The sequence below is a fragment of the Oncorhynchus nerka genome, linkage group LG16, assembly GCF_034236695.1.
Source record: "Oncorhynchus nerka isolate Pitt River linkage group LG16, Oner_Uvic_2.0, whole genome shotgun sequence".
In the NCBI taxonomy this organism is placed as follows: Eukaryota; Metazoa; Chordata; class Actinopteri; order Salmoniformes; family Salmonidae; genus Oncorhynchus; species Oncorhynchus nerka.
The window spans coordinates 21,029,322-21,057,293 of NC_088411.1; the positions used below are offsets into that span (position 1 = coordinate 21,029,322).

The 27,972-nt window shown below is 43.9% G+C and overlaps 1 protein-coding gene across 1 annotated transcript; it reads left to right on the forward strand.

The window, feature by feature from the left end:
* The first annotated feature begins 596 nt into the window (after nt 1-596).
* tex2l (testis expressed 2, like) lies at nt 597-27,955 on the forward strand. Its single transcript, XM_065002504.1, is given in 13 exon segments — nt 597-1,032; nt 13,805-14,055; nt 14,058-15,307; nt 16,343-16,543; nt 16,851-17,178; nt 17,703-17,953; nt 18,053-18,202; nt 18,421-18,520; nt 20,625-20,766; nt 22,559-22,696; nt 26,081-26,296; nt 26,958-27,078; nt 27,304-27,955. Coding segments are annotated over 12 exon segments (3,327 nt in total). The 5' UTR covers nt 597-1,032; nt 13,805-13,835; the 3' UTR covers nt 27,514-27,955.
* Nucleotides 27,956-27,972: the final 17 nt, after the last annotated feature.

The window sequence follows — 27,972 nt, forward strand, 5'->3', positions numbered from 1 at the left end:
GCTGCAGCAGTGAGTCTGAACACTATGCCCTGCTCCTTGTCATTTCCAGAGCTTTCTGTATCTAGGCCAAGATAGATGGAGTGCCCTATTCATTATTTTCTCCCTTTCCCCTGCTTTCACAAGTGTTCTCATGCTCCAGGCCAGAGAGCTGACTCCTGCTCATTTTATCTATAGGACAAGTTAATAAAGGTTTCTATAGAATGAGGTTGAGAGCATTGTCATAGCATCCATGGCCTGTGAAAAATAGACAAATGTGATTTTATGTTTTTTTTTATTGGCTTGCTTGTGTGAAATAATATATTGGCCATTTCATATGTGGTTTCACAATTGTTTGAATTTATATAATAAAGCTCAACCTTCTATAAAAAAGAGAGGTAGGCTTTAGAAGCAACACCAACTGAGCATCTCTGTTTCACTCTCGGTGTGTGTGCGTGTGTGTGTGAGAGTGAGAACGTTCGGAGAGAGTGTGTTGAGGCTGGAGTATTTAATCTGGATTAAAGTGCACTGCGGCCATGGTTTTTATAATCAGATTGGTGAGAGGAGCTCTAGAGCTTCTGCTGATGATGCTGGGAGCGCGTGTCATATCTAGAGCAGAGTCCGCAAGTGGGAGGTGTGCACGAGCGCAGCGTGTAGTGGAACTGGAGTCACACTATATTTTCTATTAAAAGATCAGTGGGCAGCGCACCTTTCTCTTTTTAATAGACAGTCACTACACATCACTGAACACGAACAACCGTCAATTATTCTTACTGCGGTCCGCCGTGAAGAATTAACATTGTTGATACAAGTGGGCGCAGCAAACCAGGCTTGTGATGTGACAAGCGCGCACTATGATCATTTCGCAGGACATCTCTCTAGGTCGCATTTGACAACCTTGACACACCGTTATTTTGGAGAATAAAAACTATCGAATTGTAAGTCGTATTGTCAAGTTAATCGTGGAGACTGGAGTTCGCTTCTCGATGTGTCAGTGATATTTGAACAATACAGAAGAAGTGGTGTGGTTTGTGTCCATGCTGCAGCGACAACCAGGTAAATTGAATTCAGTTTTGGTACTTGATATTATTGCTTTTTAATTTAATATGTTTTGGAGCCTCGAAATATTTAATTTCAAGTTCAAATACTTTACTTTTTATTTTCAACCCCAATTTCAGCCTTTGCCCAACCCCTTCAAAATGTACATTTGACCCGGACACAAACACATCTCAGGTGAGAAGTTGTGGGTGGGAGGAATTGCTAATAAATATTAATCTCGTTGGTGGGTGAACGTAGATGTACCTGTCCCAAAACTTTCTCAGTAGACATACTTAGCAGAAGTCCACTGACCCGCTCTGATAATAACATTGTGTGCGTCGCGAGCAAAAGACCCCCTGGACAGTTAGCTCACAGTGGTAAGGCGCCGAGTTCCTGACATCTGTTGCCACTTGAGGGCTACATTCGAATCCCTAATGGGGTATAAAATATATATTTGAAATGTGGACTCACATGTATTGTGTTGGGAATAAAAGTGTTATCATCACCTTGAAAATTAAAATTAGGGGCTCAATCCAACCTGCATTGCAGTATTTACAAGGTAGATATTTTTCCAATGGTCAAATTAACTCAGATTGCTTTTGGGTACAGTATAAAACCAACTACGACCAGGGTGACCCCTCTCACAGGTATGCTTTCAATTTTCAGAATTAGAAATGTGTGGGCATGGGGTGAATACTGTAAATAAATGATAAACAAATACACAGGTATGTACAGTTGAAGTCGGAAGTTTACATACACTTTAGCCAAATACATTTAAACTCAGTTTTTCACAATTCCTGACATTTAATCCTTGTAAAAATTCCCTGTTTTAGGTCAGTTAGGATCAACACTTTATTTTAAGAATGTGAAATGTCAGAATAATAAGAGAGAGAATGATTTATTTCAGCTTTTATTTATTTCATCACATTCCCAGTGGGTCAGAAGTTTACAAACACTATATTAGTATTTAGTAGCATTGCCTTTAAATTGTTTAACTTTGGTCAAACGTTTCACAATAAATTGGGTGAATTTTGGCCCATTCCTCCTGACAGAGCTGGTGTAACTGAGTCAGGTTTGTAGGCCTCCTTGCTCACACACGCTTTTTCAGTTCTGCCCACAAATGTCTATAGGATTGAGGTCAGGGCTTTGTGATGGCCACTCCAATACCCTGACTTTGTTGTCCTTAAGCCATTTTGCCACAACTTTGCCACAAAATATGCTTGGGGTCATTGTCCATTTGGAAGACCCATTTCCGACCAAGCTTTAACTTCCTGACTGATGTCTTGAGATGTTGCTTTAATATAGCCACATACTTTTCCTACCTCATGATGCCATCTATTTTATGAAGTGCACCAGTCCCTCCTGCAGCAAAGCACCCCCACAACATGATGCTGCCACCCCTGTGCTTCACGGTTGGGATGGTGTTCTTCAGCTTGCAAGTCTCCCCCTTTGTCCTCCAAACATAATGATGGTCATTATGGCTAAACAGTTCTATTTTTGTTTCATCAAACCAGAGGACTTTTCTCCAAAAAGTACGATTTTTGTCCCCATGTGAAGTTGCAAACTATAGTCTGGCTTTTTTATGGCGGTTTTGGAGCAGTGGCTTCTGCAACTCAATGTTAGGAAAGTGGTCCTAATGTTTTGTACACTCAGTGTATGTCACGTTTTCAACAAACTGTCAAAATAAAGACCAGGATTTACGTGTTTCACTGTAGCTGAGCTCCTGAGTGGCGCAGTGGCCGTGATTGGGAGTCTCTTAGGGCGGCGCACAATTGGCCCAGTGTCGTTAAGGTTTTCCTGGGGTAGGCTGACATTGTAAATCAGAATTTGTTCTGAACTGACTTCCCTCGTCAAATTACCTATCTGGTTTTTGATTTTTTTTAAATGTACTCTTTAAGAACTATTAAAACATAAACATAAACCTATTTCTTGAAATGCTTTATTTAATTGAATGCCAGAACAACATGTCAGCAATGTTTTGCCTTTTGTCTCTAGACATAATTTATAACCATAACTGATCACCATTTATTTATACCATACATGTATCAATGAGCTCGCTAGTCATTATCCTGTACCACTTCCAGTTTATTTGGAAGACATCTATAGGCCTACTGCTGTCACTCATCTCTCTCAGTGATGTTTGCATAAAGCAAACAAAGTCATCATGCATAAACACGTTTCCAGATTGCAAACATATCCGTTATTATTTTTGTCCATAATCCTCCTAGCATGATTTGTCTGACTTTACAGTGAAAGCCTGCATTATGGTTCATCCGGTTCTCTGGCACTGTCCCCCTGTCTGATCAGACTCAGAGAGATGTATTGACACTGCATGGTCTGAGAGGAGAGCAGCAGTAGGAACAGACCTGCCTGTTTGTCTGACTGTTTGTCTGTCTGGCTTGGTCTGTGCAGTCATTCTCTCGTTGCGATGGAGAGTATTGACTTGCCCTAGGAGGAGTAGAGTAACAGTCATCCTCCAGAACTCCTATATAGACACAATGAAATCTCAGATTAACAGGGCAAATACTTGAAGTTTTCCTCTAGAGCCTGTATTGAATAGTGCAGTACACATGAGATTTGGAATTCATTTTATGTCGACTTTTACTTTTATTGAGGGGTCAACCCCACAATAGAAAATCCACGTACTACTGAAACTGTTAAACTAGTTCGTAATCATTTGTTTTGTTCTATACTGCCAGTGTGCACCAGCATAATGCCGCACTTTGCATGTGCCACTGACTGGATGTACTCCTTCTTGCTCTTTACATCACGCGCCAAGTTGGCACGTCAAATCCTCATCATTGTGTGTCATGCAGTTGACAGGATCAGAGGCATTATATTAGCCAAGCCATGGTTGAGCCTGTCTAGGATAATGCTGATTGATAGATAATGCTGCGGTGTTTCATAACCATGGACGCTGCCCGAATGGCACCCATTTTAGTCATATATAGGGCAGAGTCCTACAGGGCCTTCAGAAACTATTCACACCCCTTGACTTTTTCCACATTTTGTGGTGTTACAGCCTGAATTTGAAAAGGATTACATTGAGATGTTTGTGTCACTGGCCTACACACAATACCCCATAATGTCAAAGTGGAATTATGTTTAGACCTTTTTACAAATTAATAATATATCAAAAGCTGAAATGTCTTGAGTCAATAAGTATTCAAAATCAAATGAATTGTATTTATCACATACAACTGGTGTAGACTATACAGTGAAATGCTTGCTTGCGAACCTTTTCCAACGATGCAGAGTTGATCAAATAATAATACACAATAAAATAGTAACTAACACAATAAATTAAATTAAATACACAAGAATGGAGGTACAGTATATACAAGGAGTACCAGATCACAGTGCAGAGGTACTTGAGGTAGATATGTACATGAAGGTAGGGTAAAGTGACTAGGCACCCGGATAGATAATAATAAGAGTTAAATAAAGAACAGTCTAGCAACAGCAAATGATGAGTGTAAAAGTGTATGTATGTGTGTTTGTGTTGTCTCGGTATGCGTGTGTGTGTGTAGTATTTGTGAATGTGTGAGTTACTGTGTATATGGTGTGTATATAGTCTAGTGCGTGTGCATAGGGTCAGTGCAAGATAGAGTCAGTGCAGACAGTGGGGTACCATTAATGAACTATTTAGTAGTCTTATGGCTCGGGGGTAGAAGCTGTCTCGGAGCCTGGTGGTCCGAGATCCAATGCTCTGGTACCATTTGCAGGACGGTAGCAGAGTGAACAGTCTATGACTTGGGTGGCTGGAGTTTTTGCAATTTTTTGTGCCTTCCCACGACACCAGCTAATATAGAGGTCTTAGATGGCAGGGAGCTCGGCCCTAGTGATGTACTGGGCTGTCCGCTCCACCCTTTGTAGCGCTTTGCGGTCAAGGTCGGGGCAATTGCCATACCAAGCGGTGATGCAACCAGTCAGGAAGCTCTCGATGGTGCAGCTGTAGAACATTTTGAGGATCTGAGGGCCCATGCAAAATCATTTCAGTCTCCTGAGGGGGAGGGGGAAGAGGCGCTGCCATGCCCTCTTTACGACTGTGCAGGTTAATGTATATCATGTTAAGCTCCACAACAGCCTCGTCGATGTTGATGGGGGCCTGCTGTCCCCTCTTTCTCCTATGATACACAATCAGCTCCTCAGTGAGGGAGAGGTTGTTGTCCTGGCACCACACTGCTAAGTCTCTGACCTCCTCCCTGTAGGCTGACTCATCGCCGTCTGTGATCAGGCATACAACCATCATGTCATCAGCAAAGTTGATGATGGTGTTGGAGTCGTGCACTGCCACGCAGTCGTGGGTTAACAGGGAGTACAGGAGGGGACTAAGCACACACCCTTGAGGGGCCCCCATGTTGAGGGTCAGCGTGGCGGTGGTGTTGTTGCCTACCCTCATCATCTAGGGGTGGCCCGTCACAAAGTCCAGGATCCACTTGCAGAGAGAGGGGTTCAGTCCCAGGGTCCCTAGCGAGGTGATGAGCTTGGAGGGGTCTATGGTGTTGAACGCTGAGCTGTAGTCTATAAACAGCATTCTCACATAGCTATTTCGCCTCTTGTCCAGGTGGGAGAGGGCAGTGTGAAGTGCAATTGAGATTGTGTCATCTGTAGATCTGTTGGGGCGGTCTGCGAATTGGTGTGGGTCTAGGGCAGTGGTCACCAAACTACGGCCCGCGGGCCGGATACGGCCCGTCAGCACATTTGGCCCGGCCCTCTGAACAATACCAGAGACGCTATCGAATTTCTTTCCTATTTGGCCTCCAGAAAAAAATCCTAGGCCCGGCCCTGTCAAAGAGAGAACGGAATAATGGCGAAAAGGTTAGGTAAGAGAAAAATTGATTCAGAATGCAGGGTATTTAACCTGCAGTGGACAAACAAAAATGTTTGCCTCATCTGTCAAGAGACGGTGGCGGTATTCAAAGAATACAATCTTCGCCGACACTATGAATCCCGTCACAAAGACAAGTACGATAGCTTGCAAGGCCAAATACGAGCAGACAAACTCTCAAAGCTAAAAAGTGGACTACTATCTCAGCAGAATACATTTGTACGCCAAGCTCAGCTGAACCAGGCATCCGTTCGGGCCAGCTTTCGGGTTGCTAAACTGATAGCAAGAAGCGGTAAGCCTTTCACTGACGGAGAGTTTGTTAAGAAATGTATGGATGCTGTCGCGGAGGAGGTGTGTCCCGAGAAGAAAGATGCATTTAATGCCGTAAGTCTGTCGGCGAGTACAATCACCAGACGCGTTGAAGAAATCGGGAGTAATGTATATGCCCAGCTGCAGCAGAAGACGAAAGAATTTGACTTTTTTCATTAGCACTGGATGAGAGCACGGACGTGCAAGACACAGCGCAACTGCTCATTTTTATTCGTGGAGTTAGCGCAAACTTTGAGATATGCGAGGAGCTGGCAGCCCTCCAAAGTCTCAAAGGGACTACAACGGGAGAGGATATTTTTGACAAAGTGTGCCAAACCATGGAGAAGTTGGACCTGGACTGGTCAAAGCTAGCTAGCATCACGACTGACGGGGCTCCTAGCATGGTGGGTGAAACTCGCGGTCTAATAGGACGCATGAACCGGGAGTTGGAAAAAAGGGGTCTCACCGCCCCGCTACGAGTCCACTGCCTAATTCACCAGCAAGCACTGTGCTGCAAAGTGTTGAAGTGGGATTCTGTAATGAAGGTTGTGGTGTCGTGCATAAACTTCATCAGAGCAAAGGGACTTAAACACAGGCAGTTCCAAGAATTCCTGTCTGAACTGGAGTCTACGCACGGAGATGTGCTGTACTACACAGAGGTCCGATGGCTGAGCCGGGGCAGAGTTTTGAGGCGTTTTTACGAGCTGCTACCCGAAATTAACGCATTTCTTCATTTAAAAGACAAAACGGTCCCAGAGCTGATCGACCCAGAATGGAAATGGCACCTCGCATTTTTAACAGACGTGACAGAAATACTTAACAGCCTTAACTTGCAGCTACAAGGCGAGGGGAAACTCATTTGCGACATGTATTCACACATAAAAGCATTTGAGGTGAAATTAGCGCTGCTTTTGGAACAAGTGAAAAGCGCAACTTCGTCCATCTTCCTGCTACCCAAAACCTGTCGACAGAGAACCCAGCGGTCCCGTTCCCAGCTGAAAAGTGCATGGAAGCACTGGAAATGCTGAAGGCGGAGTTCGGTGTGCGATTCAGTGAACTACATGTTCATGCAAAAGAAATCCGTCTTTTTCAGAACCCCTTTGTTGCCGACATTGATGAAGCCCAGCCTTCATATCAGTTTGAGTTGGCTGAGTTACAGAACTGTGATGTTCTGAAAGACGCATTCAAGCCCAACAGTCTCATTGACTTCTATGCCGCCCTCCCAAACGACACATATCCAAACATCAAAAAACACACAATGAAAATGTCCACAGTTTTTGGCAGCACGTATATCTGTGAGAAAACCTTTTCTCGCATGAAACTGCTGAAAACCCCGATGAGATCAAGATTGACAGATGAACATTTGCATCAGTGCTTGAGACTGGCTGTAACTAGAATGGAACCTGATATTCAACTTCTCACCAGCCAGATGCAGGCCCACAGTTCACACTGATGAACATACATAGGTAAGCTCACTTTTCTGACTTGAATGAGTCATTCTGAGCATAAACAAATATAATCATAATAAAATCTACTGGGATAAAATCCATCTTTACAACCATACTGGTAGTGAAATGTATTGTGCTGTGTAGGTGCTGTATCACTTAGTTCAGTTTCTCAACCTGCTTCTTTTGTGGTTTTCACAGGGAAGTTGATGAGAGAGAGCTGCAAACAGCGGTGTCTACAAGCCTACTGGAACCTACAAAAGGATTATAAGGAAGGAACACAAGAACTTTAAGAGACTGCTCATATGTGTCAGAGAGATTCTGCTCTGACAACTGAGCTGAACTTTTATCTGTTAAGATTGTGCATGGCACGACAGAAAGTTAATGTTCCATGGCTTTTTTTTCTATGAAGAACCCAGAGAGAGTTATTTAGTTATTATTTATTTCCTGTTTTTTCTGTGAAGAACTCAGAGAGGGTTATTTAGTTATTATTTATTTCATTAATAGTGTTATTATTTGTTTCCTGACTTTTTTTCTGTAAAGAACCTGGAAAGGGTTATTTGGTTATGTGTGGCTTTCTGGAAAACAATAAATTTTTTAAGCTTCCCTACGATCGTCACACTTTTTCTGTTACAAACTGACACCGGCCCCCCATCAGAGAAGGGAAAAGTTATGTGGCCCTCACAGGAAAAAGTTTGGGGACCCCTGGTCTAGGGTGTCTCGGATGATGATGTTGATGTGTGTCATGACCAGCCTTTCGAAGCACTTCATAACCCCTTTGTTATGGCAAGCCTAAATTGTGCTTACCAAGTCACATAATAAGTTGCATGGACTCTGTGTGCAATAACAGTATTTAACATGATTTTTTAATGACTCCCTCATCTCTGTACGCCACACGTCATATTAGTTATCAGTCGAGCAGTCAATTTCATACACAAATTCAACCACAGAGAACAGGGAGGTTTTCCAATGCCTCACCAAGAAGAGCACCTATTGGTAGATGGGTTAACAATAAAATACATAGAATATCCCTTTGAGAATGGTGACATTATTAATTACACAAACTCACCTTTCAGCAGGACAATAACCTAAAACACAAGGCCATATACAGTGCATTTTGAAGGTTTTCAGACCCCTCAACTTTTTCCAAATTTTGTTACGTTACAGACTTATTCTAAAATGGATGAAATAAATAAAAATCTCATCAATCTATACACAATACCCCATAATACAAAGTGAAAACAGGTTTTTAGAAATGTTTGCAAATGTATACATTTTTGTCAAGACTTCTACTGAAGTCGTTGCCTCTCCTTGTTCGGGCGGTGCTCGGCGTTCGACGTCACCGCTCTTCTAGCCATCATTGATCCATTTTTCATTTTCCATTGGTTTTGTCTTGTCTTCCCACACACCTGTTTTCAATCCCATTCATTACCTGTTGTGTATTTAACCCTCTGTTTCCTCTCATGTCTTTGTCAGAGATTGTTTATTGTCAGTGTTGTCATTTTGTTGTGTTGGTGCGCGACGGGTCCTCGTACCCATGTTTTTTCATGTCTGTACGTTTTAGTGTTATGGAGCATGTTCTGTTGACATTTATTAAAAGACTCCATTTACACTTCATTTTGACTCTCCTGCGCCTGACTTCCCTGCCACCTATACACACGACGCTGACAATTTTTTTGAAACAGAAATACATTATTAAGTATTCAGACCCTTTGCAATGAGACTCGAAATTGAGCTCAGATGCATCCTGTTTCCATTGATCATCCTTGAGGTGTTTCTACAACTTGGAGTCCATCTGTGGTAAATTCAAATGATTGGACATGATTTGGAAAGGCACACACCTGTCTATATTAGGTCCCACAGTTGACAGTGCATGTCAGAGCAAAAACCAAGCCACGAGTTTGAAGGAATCGTCCGTAGAGCTTTGAGACAGGATGGTGTCAAGGCACAGATCTGCGGAAGGGTATCAAAACATTTCTGCAGCATTGAAGGTCCACAAGAACACAGTGTCACCATCCTTCTTAAATAGAAGAAGTTTGGAACCACCAAGACTCTTCCTAGAGCTGTCCGCCCGACCAAACTGAGCAATCACTGCCAAAGGTGATTCTAACTGACTCGGGGCATTGAATCTAATCAAGATTAGTGTTTAATTTTATTTTATTTTTTTACATATTTTTGAATTTTTCTTCCACTTTGACATTTCAGAGTATTTTGTGTAGATTGTTGACAAAAAAATTACAATTAAATCCATTTTAATCTCACGTTGTAACACAACAAAATGTGGAAAGGGTCATGAATACTTTCTGAAGGCACTGTATGGGCTCTGGTCAAAAGTAGTGCACTATAAAGGAAATAGGGTGCTATTTGGGATGCCGACATGTCTGTCACAGTACAGTGATGCCACTGGTTTAGGCCATAGATTACTACAGACTGAGGAAGGGGCTTTATTCTCAGAATATGTGGTAACGCTTTATTTGGGTAGATGCTCTACAGACTATCAGTAACATTTAAACTAACTATCTACTGACCCTAGCCCTAACTCTACATTTAACCCTTATCCTAAGCCTAAATTGAACCCTTACCGTAATCCTAGTCCTAACACTAAACTTAACCCTTACCCTAACCCTTATTCTAACCCTTACCCTAACCCTTAGTCTAACCCTCACCCTAACCCTTAGTCTAACCCTCACCCTAACCCTTATTCTAACCCTTACCCTAACCCTTAGTCTAACCCTCACCCTAACCCTTATTCTAACCCTTACCCTAACCCTTAGTCTAACCCTCACCCTAACTGTAACCGTAGCAAGCCGTTACTTATCAACAGATAGTTGGTTGTTAGTATGACCATCTGTAGAGCTTGTTTGTGTGTGTGTTTGTGTGTGCACTAATGCACCTATGTCTATTTCTACTATTCATGTAAATGCACTGTGCATCCATTCACCCTGCAGAACTTGCCTTCTATCCCCTTGTCCCCAGGCTGGGAGGCAGGTCTAATGCTGTCTGCGACTCTGTGACTCTAATATCTGATGGCTCTCCAGCCCATTTTGGCTGAAGGGATTACAGAGAATCTGCCGCCAGATGCTGTAGAATTTGTGCCATAGCATCATAATGCAGTTACATAACCAACCACAGATGGTGGAATTTAACTCACAGAGTAATTGACCTAGTCTGCATCTGAAATGGTATCTTATTCCCTGTCTATACATTACATGACTGAAGGTATGTGGACACCTGCTCGTCGAACATCTCATTCCAAAACCATGGGCATTAATATGGAGTTGGTCCCCCCTTTGCTGCTATAATAGCCTCCAGTCTTCTGGAAAGGCTTTCCACTAGATGTTGGAACATGCTGCCGGGACCTGCTTCCAATCAGCCACAAGAGCATTAGAGAGTTTAGGCACTGATGTTGGGCGATTAGGCCTTGCTCTCAGTCGTCGTTCCAATTCATCCTACAGGTGTTCAATGGGGTCGAGGTCAGGGCTCTGTGCAGGCCAGTCAAGTTCTTCCACAGCGATCGCGACAAACCATTTCTCTATGGACCTCGCTTTATGCATGGGGGCATTGTCATGCTTAAACAGGAAAGGGCCTTCCCCAAACTGTTGCCACAATGTTGGAAGCACAGAATAATCTGGAATGTAATTGTATGCTGTAGTTTAAGATTTCCCTTCACTGGAAGTGAGGGGCCTAGCCCAAACCATGAAAAACATGGTGGCGCAGTGGTCTAAGGCACTGCATCGCAGTGCTAGCTGTGCCACCAGAGACTCTGGGTTCGAGCCCAGGCTCTGTCGCAGCCGGCTGCGTCCGGGAGGTCCGTGGGGCGACACACAATTGGACGTGGGCCTTGGTCCGGGAGGTGACCAAGAACCCGATGGTCACTCTGACGGAGAGGAACTCTTCTAGAAGGACAACCATCTCTGCAGCACTCCACCAATCAGACCTTTATGGTAGAGTGACCAGATGGAAGCCACTCCTCAGTAAAAGGCACATGCTTGTAGTTTGCCAAAAGGCACCTAAAGGACTATCAGACCATGAGAAACAAGATTCTCTGGTCTGATGAAACCAAGGTTGAACTCTTTGGCCTGAATGCCAAGCGTCATGTCTGGAGGAAACATGGCAGCATCATGCTGTGGAGATGTTTTAAAGCTGGAGGGACTGGGAGACTAGTCAGGGTCGAGGGAAAGATGAACGGAGGGAAAGATGAACGGAGCGAAGTACAGAGATCCTTGATGAAAACCTGCTCAGGACCTCAGACTGTGACAAAGGTTCACCTTCCAACATGACAACGACCCTAAGCACACAGCCAAGACAATGCAGGAGTAGCTTCAGGACAAGTCGTTGAAGATCCTTGAGTGGCCCAGCTAGAGCCCAGACATGAACCCGATCGAACATCTCTGGAGAGACCTGAAAATAGCTGTGAATCAAAGCTCCCCATCCAACCTGACAGATTTAGAGAGAATCTCCAGAGAAAAATGGGAGAAACTTCCCAAATACAGGTGTGCAACGCTTGTAGCGTCATACCCAAGAAAAGTCAAGTCTGTAATCGCTGCCAAAGGTGCTTCAACAAAGTACTGAGTAAAGGGTCTGAATACTTATGTAAATGTGATATTTCAGTTTTTTTATTTATAAATTTGCAAATATTCTAAAATCCTGTTTTTGCTTTGTCATTATTGTGTATTTTGTGTTGATTGATGAGGGGGGAAATTATTTAATCCATTTCAGAATAAGGCTGTAACGTAACAAAATGTAGAAAATGTCAAGGGGTCTGATCTACACATGATATCTTCTTGGACTGACTTGGACTACTAGCTGCCTTTAATGCCTATAATGTTATAGCCAGGCCTACTGCAAATTCTGCCATTCAGCTCTTTAGTACCATGGTGTAGAATAGATGTTAAATGGCTGCCCGGAGGAGGTGATTGAAAGCGTTTCTGACTACCGTTACCATTCATCTTAGTATTACATAAGCTGCTCTTTAAGCTGCTGAAGCAGTCATCAGATCGTGTTGGCGGGCTGCTCTGGTCTGCTCTGGGTTCTGACGGCAGGGATCAGAGTAAAACCAACTGATGTCTCTTAGACGGATGAGTATGAGAGGCACATACAGTACATCTTATTTTCTCTGAGAGTGTCATCTGAAGTGTCTTGATTGAGGTGAATCTAAAAATCACTTGGTTGCATGGCAACAATGCAGAGAAGTGTGTATAATAGATCCCCAATCATACGATTGGTCAGAGCTGAAGTGCACATATGCTTATTCTATGATGTGATAGGCCAACACCTCTACAAACAGTGTTTACATCAGGCTTATATGAAAAATGTGTCTTTTCCCTGTTCATATACATGAAATTATGAATATATTAGTCTAGCCTTGTGAATGAGTTTAATCTTACATTTTAATCAGTACTTCTTCCACCCCAAATCTGCATGGTATTTGGAGCAACAGGCCCCCAAAGTACAGCATTGGATTCAAGCCCAGTGCTCTGCCCTACTTTAAACAACATTTAGGGAGGAAGCTCTCTTATCTATTTCTGTATAGGCCCTACTTTCCAAGCACAAACCTACACACATACACACACACACACAAATCACTAGTCACTTTAATAATGCCACTTTAGAAATGTTTACGTATCTTGCATTACTCATCCCATATGTATATACTGTATTCTATACCATCTATTGTATCTTGCCTATGCCACTCGGTCATTGCTCATCCATATATTTATTTATATGTACGTATTATTATTCCATCCATTTACTTAGATTTGTGTGTATTAGGTAGTTGTTGTGGAATTATTATATGACTTGTTAGATATTACTGCACTGTCGGAACTAGAAGCACAAGCATTTCACTACACTCGCATTAACATCTGCTAACCGTGTGTATGTGACCAATAACATGTTGATTTGATTTGAAATGTGAAGCGACGGCAGTGGGAGACGGAGAGGTTGTTATCGAGGGCCTAATTCAGATGTAGGCAAACGTCAACACAGAGATTTAAAATGATGTCATTTCCCTTTGCTTGCCAAGCTGCATTCACACCTCCTTGCATGAACACGAACGGCAGACTCTCACTGAAAGGAATGCTAATGATGAAAATGAGGCGTAACATATGAAAAGAAGCTCTCTCTCTTTCTCTTCTCCCTTTCTCCTGGGACTTAATCATCAACAGTAGCTGACTGGGTTGATCTTTCTTTTGCTGACTCCTAGGTGCCTCGGGTCTACAATGATAAGACAATAAATGGCAGAGATAGGAGAAAATGTGACAAGAGGAAGAGAAGAAGGAGATGATGGAGTGGGAGGTTTAAGGCCACCTCATGACCCCCAGAGCCCTGCCCACTTTCCCTTTTCTGCTCCCCCAGTTAGGGCCCACCATGTCGGGCTCAGGAGGGGCATCGTGATCCAGCTAACAGGCACAGAGGGTGAGTGGGACAGTCTGGATGACAACGAGCTCATCTTCCCCTTGAACACAACGACTATGATGACCAGGCTCCCTACATCTCCCTCTCCAAGGAGAGACAGAACTCCATGGAAGAGGAGAACCAACACTGCCTGCACTCCCCAGCCTTCCACGTACCCATCTCCCCCTCCTCACCTGGGTCCCTGGGGGACTGCTCCAACTCAGCCCCCAGCTTCCTCTCCCCCAGCCCAGCCACCCCCACCCACCGGCCACTGGCTAGCCTGGTCAAGTCCCTGTCCACGGAGCTGGAGCTCCCTCATGGCTCATCCCTCAGACCCAGGCCCTTCCTCAGCCTAGTCAAGTCCATCTCTACTGAGATCTCCCGCTCAGAGCCAGAGGTGTCGCAGTCCAAGTCTGACTCCCGCCTCAACCTGCACCTGCAGTGGAAGAACCTGACTCAGCCTAAGGGAAGGAGTGACGGAGACTCCCGTACCGCGCCACCCTCGCCCATCGCTCTATCCCCGTCCGAGGGCACCAAGGCGGGCTTCTTCAAGATGGAGCTGGAGGACACGAAGAGGAAGTTCTCTGAGGCCATGCAGGAGCCCATGTTCAGTAAACCTATCAGTATTTTCAGTAAGATCATGGGGGATGAGAAGGAAAATGCAGCAGCAGGCAGCCCCAAGCACCAGAGAGCTACAGGGACTCACTCAGCTGGCTCCCCCAGCTCCAGAGGTGTCTATGTGGGGAGGATGGAAAGCACGGAGGTGGGCATCACAGAGTCTCCGCTGCGGAGCGCCAAGAGAACGGATGGTGACTCTCCGCCGGTGTTTGACTGGCCGTGTGTCAAACACCCAAAGAAGGGTCTGCCCACTAGAACATGTTCTGTCCACGATCACCACGGTAACAAACCCAACGACAATTCAGAGGAACTGGAGATCTGCACCTACGATGAAGTCATGCAGGTTGTTGCCATTGAGAGTCATCATCACAGGCGCCCGCGGAGATTGCCTGGTTCGCTGATCTCCTCAGGACCCCATCGTGTGGTTGTTCAACCCACCTCTCCACCTCCTCCACCACACATGGTGTTGTTCTGTGTGGCTGTGTTGTCCTACGCCTACTTCATCCTTCCCCTGGGCCCCTATATATCAGGCCTGGCTCTGGGCATGGCCTTTGGCTTCCTGCTGGGGCTGCTGCTCATCAGGTTGGGCTCAACCAGACACACAGCTCAGCCACATCCACACAGAGACGTTCAGGCCCTGACTGAGGTTGTTAAGCAGGCTGATACCCTCGGCAACGAATCAGACGTCCTCAAGGTAAGATAGTGTTCAATAGTGAAAATAAATTCCCCCAAAAAGATAAGAGGCTGAAGGTGAATCCCTTTTTGTACAGTTCATTTCTCTCAGAACAAAAGACCAGCTACGTCTGAATGGGCACTTATAACCATGGAGTCAGAAAATGGCCTTGGTCTTTACAGATCTTGACACCCACACAAGAATTGGCTGAATAGAAACAATCTTTTTAAATCCTACATAATGTGCCATGCACCTCTTAGAACTTGTCTTCCTAAAACAAGTCAGCACTTCCCATTCCCCCCTCTCTCCCTCTCTGAGCCTGAATTCTTTCTAATGTGGTGCCTGTGCGATAGCTAAAAGTGCCTGGGATGCAATTAACGTCGCCCAATAAAAAAGTTCCTCCAAACTTAAAGAGATACAGAGCCTCATTAGTGTTGTCTCCCTTGGCTGAGAACAGCAGGGCAGAGCACAGAAGAGCAGAGCACAGCCTTGCCAGATGCAGGGTACAGCTCCGACCCAGCGTAGTCAGCTCCAGAGGCAATTAAATGAGCAGAGACGCTGGGGCTGTGTAATTTCTCAGGTTCATTGGTAGTCTTATCAGTGGTAAAGTGTAGCGCCACAGGGGGAAAGAGAGGTTATCTTCGTGAGGAGGGATAATTCCCTTGGTTATTTGGTGGGTTTGGTTGGAAAGTGGATGTCAGACTGAGCCTTGGGGTGAACAGTTAGTCGTGGACATCAGTGCGAGGGAGTTTTGAGACTTTTCCTCTCTAACACTAACACCATTTAAATGACCTAGGCTCCCCGAAGAGTCAAGTCTAATATCGATAGATGTTTTGCTTTGTAGCTTTCTCTATGTGTCATGGTGTATGTTCACTCTTTGACTAACTGCATTGACATGTGTTCTGAAGGACAAGCTATTATCAACATATAAAATAGCGTGTTTACACAACAGCTTGTCGTAGTCATTGAAGCATGCTCTCAGTGTATTCCCATGTGACGTTCAAGTATTCGCTTACTGTCTCACTATATAACTGGGTATTTTCCCATTGGTTTCAGGGCTGGCTGAACGAGATGTTTGAGTACGACCCAGAGACCTACCACCTGTCCCTGACCCACTCTGTGTTCGCCAGCCTGGAGGGGCACTGCCTTCGCCTGGACTACCCCAGGAACAACATCAGCCGCAGAGCCACCTACGATGAAAAGCCTCCCGAGGCTGCGGTTGTCAGCACGCGCTGCTTCCAGCTACGACACAGCAAGGTCTGTCTGCTTGGTCTGTCAACTTACCCTCGCTGTTCAAAGCTTAACGCTTCATTTGAGGAAATATGATGCAGGGTTTTATATTTTATTCATTGACTTCATAAAACATTGAGATGTTTTTAAAATGTATTTTATATGTGTGTTACATACAATAATCGCGTCAGTAGTGGTCCTCTGTAGCCCAGTTGGTTTAGCATGGCATAGCAGGGCGCTTGCAATGTTTTTTGAGATGGTCTGAAAGCATAATAACCCGATGTATTAATGTTGTGTTATAAGAGGTTTCTAATAAGTCTAGTTGTAATACCAGGTGTTCCTGCTGCCCTCTGAGCTAGCCCGTAAGAGGCTGTGGAACCTGAAGTACCCTATCTGCATTGAGCTGGCAGAGGGAGAGGGGGTCATGGAGGAGGGGAGGGGCACAGTGGAGACCCCAAGAGAGGAGCAGGGGGGAGACCCCCAATTCCAAACACGACCCACCTCCAACCCCAAACCAGCAGCCAACCTCCCCACAACCCTATACCTCTTCGGACGGACAGGAAGAGAGAAGGAGGAGTGGTTTCATCACTTCCTGTCCGCGTCCATGGTAATGGAGAAGGAGAAGGAGAATGAGAGGCCTGGCAGATGTGTTTGCAGATCAGGTAGGATAAACTGTTTTTGTTTGTTTTTGTTGTCTTGTATGGTTGTCTTTTTCCCTCATTTAATTGACTTTGCTTTAGTATTTTATTTGTGTTTTTTGTGTAATGACAAATCTTCACAGTACATATATTGGCCATGAAAATATAATGCATTAGCATTACATGTGGAAAGGGAAGGATAAATCCAGCAAATGTTACTCTAGTGGATTATATGCTCCAGTTCTATGTATTCCAGGATGATTCATTTGTAGATTACAGATGCGTGGACATGTAGGAGAATATAGTACTGTCGTGATGCTCTCAAAGCACTTAACCACACATGTTTCTGTTCCTGCCATGGTCTGTCCTGGTAGTAAACTGAACAGTGTTGTCCTACGTCTTAGACAGTCCACTAAGTCCCCTGAAGCTAAATCTATCGCTGAGAATATTACACATTTCCTTACAGATGCACTCTCATGTAACACTTAAAAGAAATGATCACAACAATGTCAAATCTGTGAACCGACAGCTGTCATCTCTGTATCTAGATGTGCCGGTATTGCGAGGGGTGAGCCCATCAAGACGGTCCCAGGACAGCAGAGGTTCCAGCAGGATTGGGAGCACTGAAGAGGACCTCCCCGTTCCCCCTTCTGCCCCCTCCATCCAACCATCCAGGGTGGGCTCTCCACTGCTGGACTACCCCACCTACATGGCTCGTTTCCTGCCCTCAGAGCAGCCCAGCCCCCTGCCCAGTCCACCCCTCAACAGCACAGAGACAAGCCCCACCAACAAAGTGAGGGTGAGTTCCGCTGACCACCTGAATGAGACATCTAGAAACAGATAGATTCTATAATTAAATAGTGTGTTAATCTGTAGTGGCGTATATATTTCCCTACAGTGCACCTGTGATTTCCCAGAGTTCCCGGTGGAGGACAACACTGACTGGGTCAATGCACTGATTGGTCGAATATTCTGGGACTTCCTGCGTGAGAAATATTGGGCGGACATTGTCTCCAGAAAGATCCAGAAAAAGTTGAGCAAAATCAGAGTGAGTGTGTGAGCTCTCACAGTGTAATATCCCCTCTTCAGAAGTAAGGGGAGCTTGTACAATGTTTCTATTTGGTAATTGTCTAGTAGTATATAGCCAACATAACCACAAAATCCACTGGAAACAAGCAACACAGAGGAACAAAATTACATTTCTTTGTTTGTTTGTTTGTTTGTTTGTGTGTGTGTGTGTGTGTGTGTGTGTGTGTGTGTGTGCAGCTGCCTTACTTCATGAATGAGCTGACTCTGACTGAACTGGACATGGGCTCCTGTCTGCCCCAAATCACCAGTGCGTCCAGACCTGTAGTCAACAGCAGAGGCGAGTGTCAACTAAAAAGCTCACTCTTCCTTTTTACTCTCCCTGATGTTTCTGCGATGATGACTGGGGCCGGGTGTTTTCCAGACCATGTGACCTGACCAGGAGAAACTCTGCGGCCCAAATATTGTCAGGAATAACTCCTGACCCTAATGATGACACAGCGAATCAGCCCACTCTGCATACAGTACATGAAACTCTCAGAGCACCAATTAGTGAAAGACAATGACAGTGTGTCATACTTAGTCTAATCTAGATTCTGGAGGAGTACTTAGAAGCAGATTAAATGGATTTGTCCTGATTATGAAGGTCTGCAAATTACAGCAAATTACGACAGATTATAATTCCCCAAAATAATGATGGTGACAAATGTGGACTGTGCAGGGGGAGCTCTGTATGAATCTGTAAATGGGATGGTGTGTGATTAGAGAGGCATGGATGTGACGCAGGTCGTGTTGCCTTGCGCAAGTTGTGATGCGAGCAGAGAGACATGAGGAAAGGGTTTACAGACTAACCCTCTCTGTAGGTACTAAACTAACACATGGAATTGTTTTAAGATGGTCATACCATGAATCATTTAGCTGTTTTAGGACCCTTTTAGGTATAAAAATAATAATAATATTTGCAAAAATATTTAATTTGGCCTTTATTACTATCACTGATAGAAACAGATTGAATTCATAAATGGCAAAAAATATAGTTAAAAAAAATATCATAAGGAATAAGGTTTTGAAGTATCTGTCCCATATCTAGCAGATATAAGAAAATAAATATTTACACATATTTAACCCCTTATTTTTTGGGACACAAAACTACCTCTATACTTCCATTTGTTTGTAAGGGTTTCCTTCAGACGAGTCCCATGACTATTCTGTGGTTTGTTTGGCAAAACTGAGAACACCATCGTGTTCCTGAGAGTCTGCCCTTTCCATAGAAGGGTCATAACGTTCAGACGCTACAGATATTTCTGTGAGAAGACCGATTTTTGGGATGTCTCATGGTCTGACAAACACCGCTGTAGCTCGGCCACCTTCCACCGTAGATTTGGAAGGCCAACATAGGGGGATTGCGACAGATTGAGATGTGATATCTGAAGTATAATCTGACAGATTGAGATGTGATATCTCTAGCATAATCTGACAGATTGAGATGTGATATCTCTAATCTGACAGATTGAGATATGATATCTCTATTATAATCTGACAGATTGAGATGTGATATCTCTAATCTGACAGATTGAGATGTGATATCTCTATTATAATCTGACAGATAGAGATGTGATATCTCTAGCATAATCTGAGAGATTGAGATGTGATATCTCTATTATAATCTGACAGATTGAGATGTGATATCTCTAGCATAATCTGAGAGATTGAGATGTGATATCTCTATTATAATCTGACAGATTGAGATGTGATATCTCTATTATAATCTGACAGATTGAGATGTGATATCTCTAGCATAATCTGACAGATTTTGATGGGATTTATTTTTATTATTTTACTTAGATTGACGCACGGGTGCGTCAATAGACTATTAAGGACAAGCCAGCAAATCCTGTCCAAGCACTATGTGCTTGTGTGTGTATGCGTTCGCAGATGCACACACTCATAGACACACACACACACACACATAGACACACATAGACACACACACGCACATAGACACTCATAGTCACACACACACATAGACACACACACACACACACACACACAAACACGCATAGACACACCACCACCAAACCAATATGCTGCACGTCCCCAGTAGGAGGTAACAGCTCCCTGGCTCACTGAGATTACAACAGATTACTGTAATAATATCGACTCATCTGATGCTCAGGACTCTATCATAATCAGATGACATGAGCAATGGACCTTCTCCTCCCTCTCAATCATCTGATCTGTCTCTTAATCTCTGTGCTGGTGTGTGTGTGTGTGTGTCTGTGTGTGTGTGTGTGTGTGTGTGTGTGTGTGTGTGTGTGTGTGTGTGTGTGTGTGTGTGTGTGTGTGTGTGTGTGTGTGTGTGTGTGTGTGTGTGTGTGTGTGCATGCGTCAGTGTGTGTGTGTGTGCGTGCTTGCATTCGCACATATGTGTGTGTGTTCTCCAGGCTTGTGGCTGGAGCTAGAGGTGGTATACACTGGGGCCCTGCAGATGACCCTGGAGACCAAGATCAACCTGTCCAAACTGGGCAAGGAGGGCAAGGAGGGAAGCCTGGACACTGACAGCCTCACTGATACTGGCAGCCTAGGGTCAGTCACATTACAGTTAATACTGCACTATCATCTAAAAGAAAATATATGGTTTACTGAACAATATGCATTTTACGTAGTACAACTAACGCTATTATTTCATTGTAAATTGAACTGCAAAATTACTAGCCTGGGTTCCAGTCTGTTTGTGCTATTATGGAATTTTTGCACCAAACAGATCTGGATTTCAGGCTACAATATAACCACTGCCTTGCGGCATCTATGTCACGAATCTCGCCGAAGATGGTGCCTCTTCCTGTTCGGGCGGCGCTCGGCGGTCGTCGTCACCGGCCTATTAGCTGCCATCGATTCCCTTTCCGTTTGTTTCTGTTTATTGGGTTTAATTGGGTACACCTGTTTTAAGTTAGTGTTTGTTTGCAGGCTATTTAAGGGCACTAGGCCCGCTGGGTATTTGTGTGGGCTTGTTCTCTGTTATCTGGTGTATGAGTGTTCTCTATATTTTTCCGGACAGTTTAGTCCGTTGTGTTTTGGGACGGGTTGTTTCATGCGCCCTGGTGTTTTGCATGTCGTGGCTCCACAGTCTATGGAATAAAATATCCACGTACAGAATTACCTGCTCTCTGCGCTTGACTCCTCCACTCACCATTGTTAGAAGTTGTAACAGAAGCCCGCACCAATACCCAGCGGGCCTAGTGCCCTTAAATAGCCTGCAAACAAACACTAACTTAAAACAGGTGTACCCAATTAAACCCAATAAACAGAAACAAACGGAAAGGGAATCGATTGCAGCTAATAGGCCGGCGACGACGACCGCCGAGCGCCGCCCGAACAGGAAGAGGCACCATCTTCGGCGAGATTCGTGACAATCTATGCTGACATCCTGGTAATGATTAGCTGCTATGCTCTGTCAGAGGGGACAGACAATTAATGATAATTAAGAGACCAACCTACAAAATCCCTCTTAATCTGTCAAACTCCTCTAATAGTGAATCTTTGAACAGAGCCTGTGGATGGCAGAGTTCTCTATACATGAAAGAGCTCTCTATACATGCCAGAGCTGTCTATACATGACAGAGTTCTCTATACATGACAGAGCTCTCTGTACATGAAAGAGCTCTCTGTACATGACAGAGTTCTCTATACATGACAGAGTTCTCTATACATACAGATGACAGAGTTCTCTGACAGAGCTCTCTGTACATGACAGAGCTCTCTGTACATGACAGAGCTCTCTATACATGACAGAGTTCTCTATACATGACAGAGTTCTCTATACATGACAGAGCTCTCTGTACATGACAGAGCTATCTATACATGACAGAGTTCTCTATACATGACAGAGCACTCTGTACATGAAAGAGCTCTCTGACATGACAGAGCTCTCTGTACATGACAGAGCTCTCTATACATTATGTTGATTAGTTGGTCTGTTTCCAGATTTAAATGGATTCCTACAATAGATCCTTGTTCTGTCATAAAAATATCATATTTTTTGTTAAGCATGTATGAGCTTGTTTTTACAGTATGGTTGGCTCTGCTGAGTATGGTTTTATTTAGGTGTCAAATCCAAAACATTTCTCTATCAGGTTTGTGGATAAAGCTAGGGTTGGGGCTGAACTCAGATAAGGATTAAGGTTAGTATCAGTGAGAGATGAAATCATTTTGCTCTCATGCTTAGCCAGAGCGATTTACAGTCATACATTTTCACTCTTTTTTGTACTAGTTGCCAATGGGAAGTGGACCCACAACCCTGGCATTACAAGTGCCATATTATACCAACTGAGCCACACAAGACACTCGGGAAACCTGTGTTATTGTGTTTTGTGTTCAGGTCCAGACCCGTCCTCAGTGTTTTGGCTGACAGTGATGAAGAGTCCTCCAGCGCCGGCTCTTCAGATGAGGAGGAAGTACTGCTCTCAGAGCACCAAAGCATTGTGGGAGAAAAGGGGACTCTACCTGGTGCTGAAGGGTAATTGATGTCTCTTTCTCTTACACACCAAATATAGTCGGCCATGTAGAATGATGCGGCCATGAGTTTTTCCTGACTGTGACCTTGTACTGTATTTGCCTCGTTTCAATCCGTAGCGATGACATACGGTTTTGTCGCTCGTTTTACATTTAAAGGCAATGTTCCCACGCTAGCAGAGACTGCATTCACGGTAAACGCTGCATATGTTGGCTTCATCGGAAATGATCTTGACATTTCAAGCTGAAGCGCTTCGAGCCCTAATATAATTTTCTATAGTCACAACCAGAGTTGTGGACTCGAGTCACATGACTTGGACTCAAATCTGACTCCAGTCACAAATTTGATGACTTTAGACTCAACCTGATAGAAAATAAAATAACCTGAGACTTGACTTGGACCCTCAAGACTTGGGACTCGGCTTTGACTCGAGACTGATGACTTGAACTTATCTGGCCAGGTTTTGTAATGTTTTGTCACTCATTTTGTGGCACAGAGTCTATGTGGATTACTGTACACCCAGCCAGAGACAGCAGCACAGCATCGCCCTTGCAAAATAAAACTGCAACAGATTGGCTAGTGAAACACACACTCTGCACTGTGATTGGACCAGCAAACTGTCAATCAACACAGGTTGGGTGACGAGCTAGTGAACAGATTGCTAAATTGCTGTACAGCTATAGGATCGGGTGCACCGCAAATGTTAAATTATAGAAGAGAGGATTGCCGTAATACATATACAGCTACAAAAATGTATTGGTGTTTAAGAACACTTTGCAAGCTCATCAGTGATGGGGCAACAGTTGCTAGCATAGGCCTGCTGGTATGCAACAGCTTTAAATTGATCATCTACATATGAAACTTGCCTTTGGAATTTGTTTCAATTGTATTATTACTGTGGTAAAGATGCACCATTGCGCACCTCTTCATTATGCTCTCCAAACTGCTTTTTTTCTCTTGTTGAAGTGTTTTCTGTTGCTTTCACACGTTAAAGTGCACAGGCCCTATCTGGTAAATCTATATTCCATCTAATACTACAATAATTGATAGCGTTTCATCATTCCATCTCTGTACCGTTTATTGTGCACATGAACGTTCACAAGACTTATCTGGTAGAGGTTCTGTTTATTTCATATTTCCCGGGTTATGTCGGACTTCCGTTTGTCTGCGCTTCACGCTTTGGAGTCAGAACCTTAAATAAAAGAAATTGATTGTTGGTGTTGAAATATCATTACCAATCATTCATCTTGATTAAAATGAATGTAACAATGGAAGTGGAAATGACCTTTTACATTGTAGAACCAGTTTATGGGTTGTAATTGCCAATTGGGTAATTGTATGGTTCTGGGGACCAAGTGATTATATCATATAATGTAGATTCCATTTGGTTTCTCAAGGAGAGGCTACACAGTCTTGCCCTCTACCTGTCCATTCAGATAGGACAGGTTGAACCTGATACAGAGGTGATTTCTTTTGGCCTATTGTCCTTGTATATTTTGTATATGGCGCTTTCACCATGGATCATCTGTAAATAAATCTACACTCCGAGCACTTCAACCTGCCTTGCCGTCTGCTGATTTCATGCCCTTATGGCTGCTACAAATAATGAAACGGCCGTCTGGTAGCCTCAAAAAATAGACAAGGATTTGTAGTTGAGTAAAAAAAGTTCCTCATCAGTCTGCACACAATATCCCACAATGACCAAGCAAAAACAGGTTTAGATATTTTTGCAAATGTATTTAAAAAAAAACTGACATTTACATAATTATTCAGACCCTTTACTCAGTACTTTGTTGAAGCACCTTTGGCAGCGATTACAGCCTAGAGTCTTCTTGGGTATGACGCTACAAGCTTGGCTCACCTGTATTTGGGGAGTTTCTCCCATTCTTCTCTGCAGATCCTCTCAAGTCAGGTTGGATGGGGAGCGTCGCTGCGCAGCTATCTTCAGGTCTCTCCAGAGATGTTTGATCGGGTTCAAGTCTGGACTCTGGCTGGGCCGCTCAAGGACATTCAGAGACTTTTCCCAAAGCCACTGCTGTGTTGTCTTGGCTGTGTGCTTCGGGTCGTTGTCCTGTTGGAAGGTGAACCTCTGTCCCAGTCTGAGGACCTGAGCAGGTTTTCATCAAGGATCTCTCTGTACTTGCTCCATTAATCTTTCCCTCAATCCTGACACTTAATTATTATGTTTCTTTAAATCTTAATTTAACTAGGCTTACAAACATCCCCACAGCATGATACTGCCACCACCATGCTTCACTGTAGGGATGGTGCCAGATTTCCTCCAGATGTGACACTTGGCATTGAGGCCAAAGAGTTCAATCTTTGTTTCATCAGACCAGAGAATCTTGTTTCTCATGTTCTGAGAGTCCTGTCATGTGCCTTTTACTGAGGAGTGGCTTCCGTCTGTCCACTCTGCCATAAAGGCCTGATTGGTGGAGTGCTGCAGAGATGGTTGTCTTTCTAGAAGGTTCTCCTATCTCCACAGAGGAATTCTGGAGCTCTGTCAGAGTGACCATCGGGTTCTTGGTTAACAAGGCCCTTCTCCCCCGATGCTCAGTTGGGCTGGGCAGCCAGCTCTAGGAAGAGTCTTGGTGGTTCCAAATTTCTTCCATTTAAGAAAGATGGGGGGCCACTGTGTTCTTGGGGATTTTAAATTTAGAATGAAATGTTTTGGTACCCTTCACAAGATTGGTGCCTCGACACAATCCTGTATCGGACCTCTACGGACAATTCCTTCGACCTCATGGCTTGGTTTTTGCTCTGACATGCACTGTCAACTGTGGGACCTTATATAGACAGGTGTGTGCCTTTCCAAATCATGTCCAATCAATTGAATTTACACCAGGTGGACTCCAGTAAAGTTGTAGAAACATCTCAAGGATGATCAATGGAAACAGGATGCACCTGAGCTCAATTTCAAGTCTCATAGCAAAGGGTCCGAATACTTATGTAATTTGCAAACATTTGTAAAAACCTGTTTTCACTTTGTCATTATGACGTATTGTGTATAGATTGATGAGGATTTTTAAAAATCCATTTAGAATAAGGCTGTAACGTAACAAAATGTGGAAAAAGTCAATGTGTCTGAATACTTTCCGAATGTACTGTACTTTGACATCACTTTCCCAGAATATAGCTTACATTTAAGCTACTATGGCTGGATTCAATCCGTATCGCAAAAGATCTCAATTAAAATACGTGAATTGTTCATCTCCCCTATGAAGTGGATATTCAGTGCTATGGATTGAATAGGGCCCTTAGTTTTAGATCATAGCAGTGCAGGTCATAGCAGTACTGTTTTCATTTGTGACCGGTGTGACATGTACCTCTGAAGGCATAAGTCCTCTCATGTATAAGTCCTCTCTCCTCCTCTCCTCCCCTCTGCAGGATTGCTGCTGGTGGCGGGAGGACAGGCAGGCGGATTTTGAGATTTGTAGACAAAATTGCTAAGTCTAAGTACTTCCAGAAGGCGACAGAGAATGAGTACATCAAAAAGAAGATTGAGGAGATGTCCAACACGCCCCTGCTGCTGGCAGTGGAGGTTCAGGAGCTTTCTGGAACACTGGCTGTCAACATCCCTCCTCCCCCTACTGATAGAATATGGTACGGGCCACACTCAACATCCCTCCTCCCCCTACTGATAGAATATGGTACGGGCCACACTCAACATCCCTCCTCCCCCTACTGATAGAATATGGTACGGAACCACACACAACATCCCTCCTCCCCCTACTGATAGAATATGGTACGGACCACACTCAACATCCCTCCTCCCCCTACTGATAAAATATGGTACAGCCAACACTCCCTTTCCCTCCTCCCCCTACTGATAGAATATGGTATGACCCACTCTCACTCAAAGTTACTCTGACACAGATCATGAACTCGATTCAGCCGGATGATTTTTTCTTGAGCAGAAGGTCAGGGGGCCTAAACATAATTGCAAATAATTTGGTCTTTTTTTTTTGGTCTTTTGGTGTTTTTCAGAGTCAGTAGAAAGGCCTCTTTAGTGTCCTACCTTTTCATAACAGTTTTCATAACTGTGACCTTAATTGCCTACCGTCTGTAAGCTGTTAGTGTCTTAACGACCGTTCCACAGGTGCATGTTCATTGATTGTTTATGGTTCATTGAACAAGCATGGGAAACAGTGTTTAAACCCTTTACAATGACGATCTGTGAAGTTATTTGGATTTTTACTAATTATCTTTGAAAGATAGGGTCCTGATAGGGTCCTATATTTGTGCATGTGTGTGTGTATTCCAGGTACAGTTTCTGTGTGCCTCCCAAGCTGGACCTGCGTGTCAGACCCAAGCTGGGGGAGAGGGAGGTCACCTTCTGTCACGTGACCGAGTGGATCGAGAAGAAGCTGCAGGATGAGTTTGAGGTTAGACTTCTCTTTCCTTTCCTGCTGCTCCACCTCCTCTTTTTCTCTCTCTCTCTCTCTCTCCCCTCCCTTTCCTACCCTTGTATCTCTCACCTCTCGCCCTCCCCTGTCTTTTCTCATCCAGCTCTTCCTCTTTTACTCTCCCCTGCCTCCCCTTCCCCCCAAATCCCAAGTAAGGCAATCTATCCCCAATAAAACAATTAATCTATCTTCTCTCCATTCCAGAAAGTATTTGTGCTGCCCAACATGGACGATATCTACCTGCCTCTGATGCATTCTGGGATGGACAGTCCTCCAGCTGGGCTGCTGGAGGAGTGTCCAGCCCAGTCGTCACACTCACAACACTCCTCCATGGAGTCCATCGAGAGGATCTCCCAGGACAATACTGTTGCGGACTTGGACTACACTGAACAAAAATATGAACTCAACATGTAAAGTGTTGGTCCCATGTTTCATGAGCTGAAATAAAGGAGAATTTCTGTCTGTAATAAAGCCATTTTGTGGGGAAAAACTCATTCTGATTGGCTGGACCTGGCTGCCCACCAAGTGAAATCCATAGATTAGGAAAAAATGTATTTATTTAAATTGTCTGATTTCCTTATGTGAACTGTAACTCAGCAACATATTTGAAATGGTTGCATGTTGCGTTTTTTTTGTTCAGTATAGATGTGCCACCAAATGTAGTGAGATACTGTATATTACAGACTTTAAGTGATACCTTTGGTCAATGTTTACATGTGAGGAACAGTAAAGAGATGTGTGTTTGCGTGTTGATTTCATTTTTTACAGTTAAATGTCCTTTTGATCAGACAGTCCATAATTAATACGTGAAAGATGAAAACGATCGTTGAATAAAACCAAGACATATAGAAATGTTTTTATGTCATGTTTTTA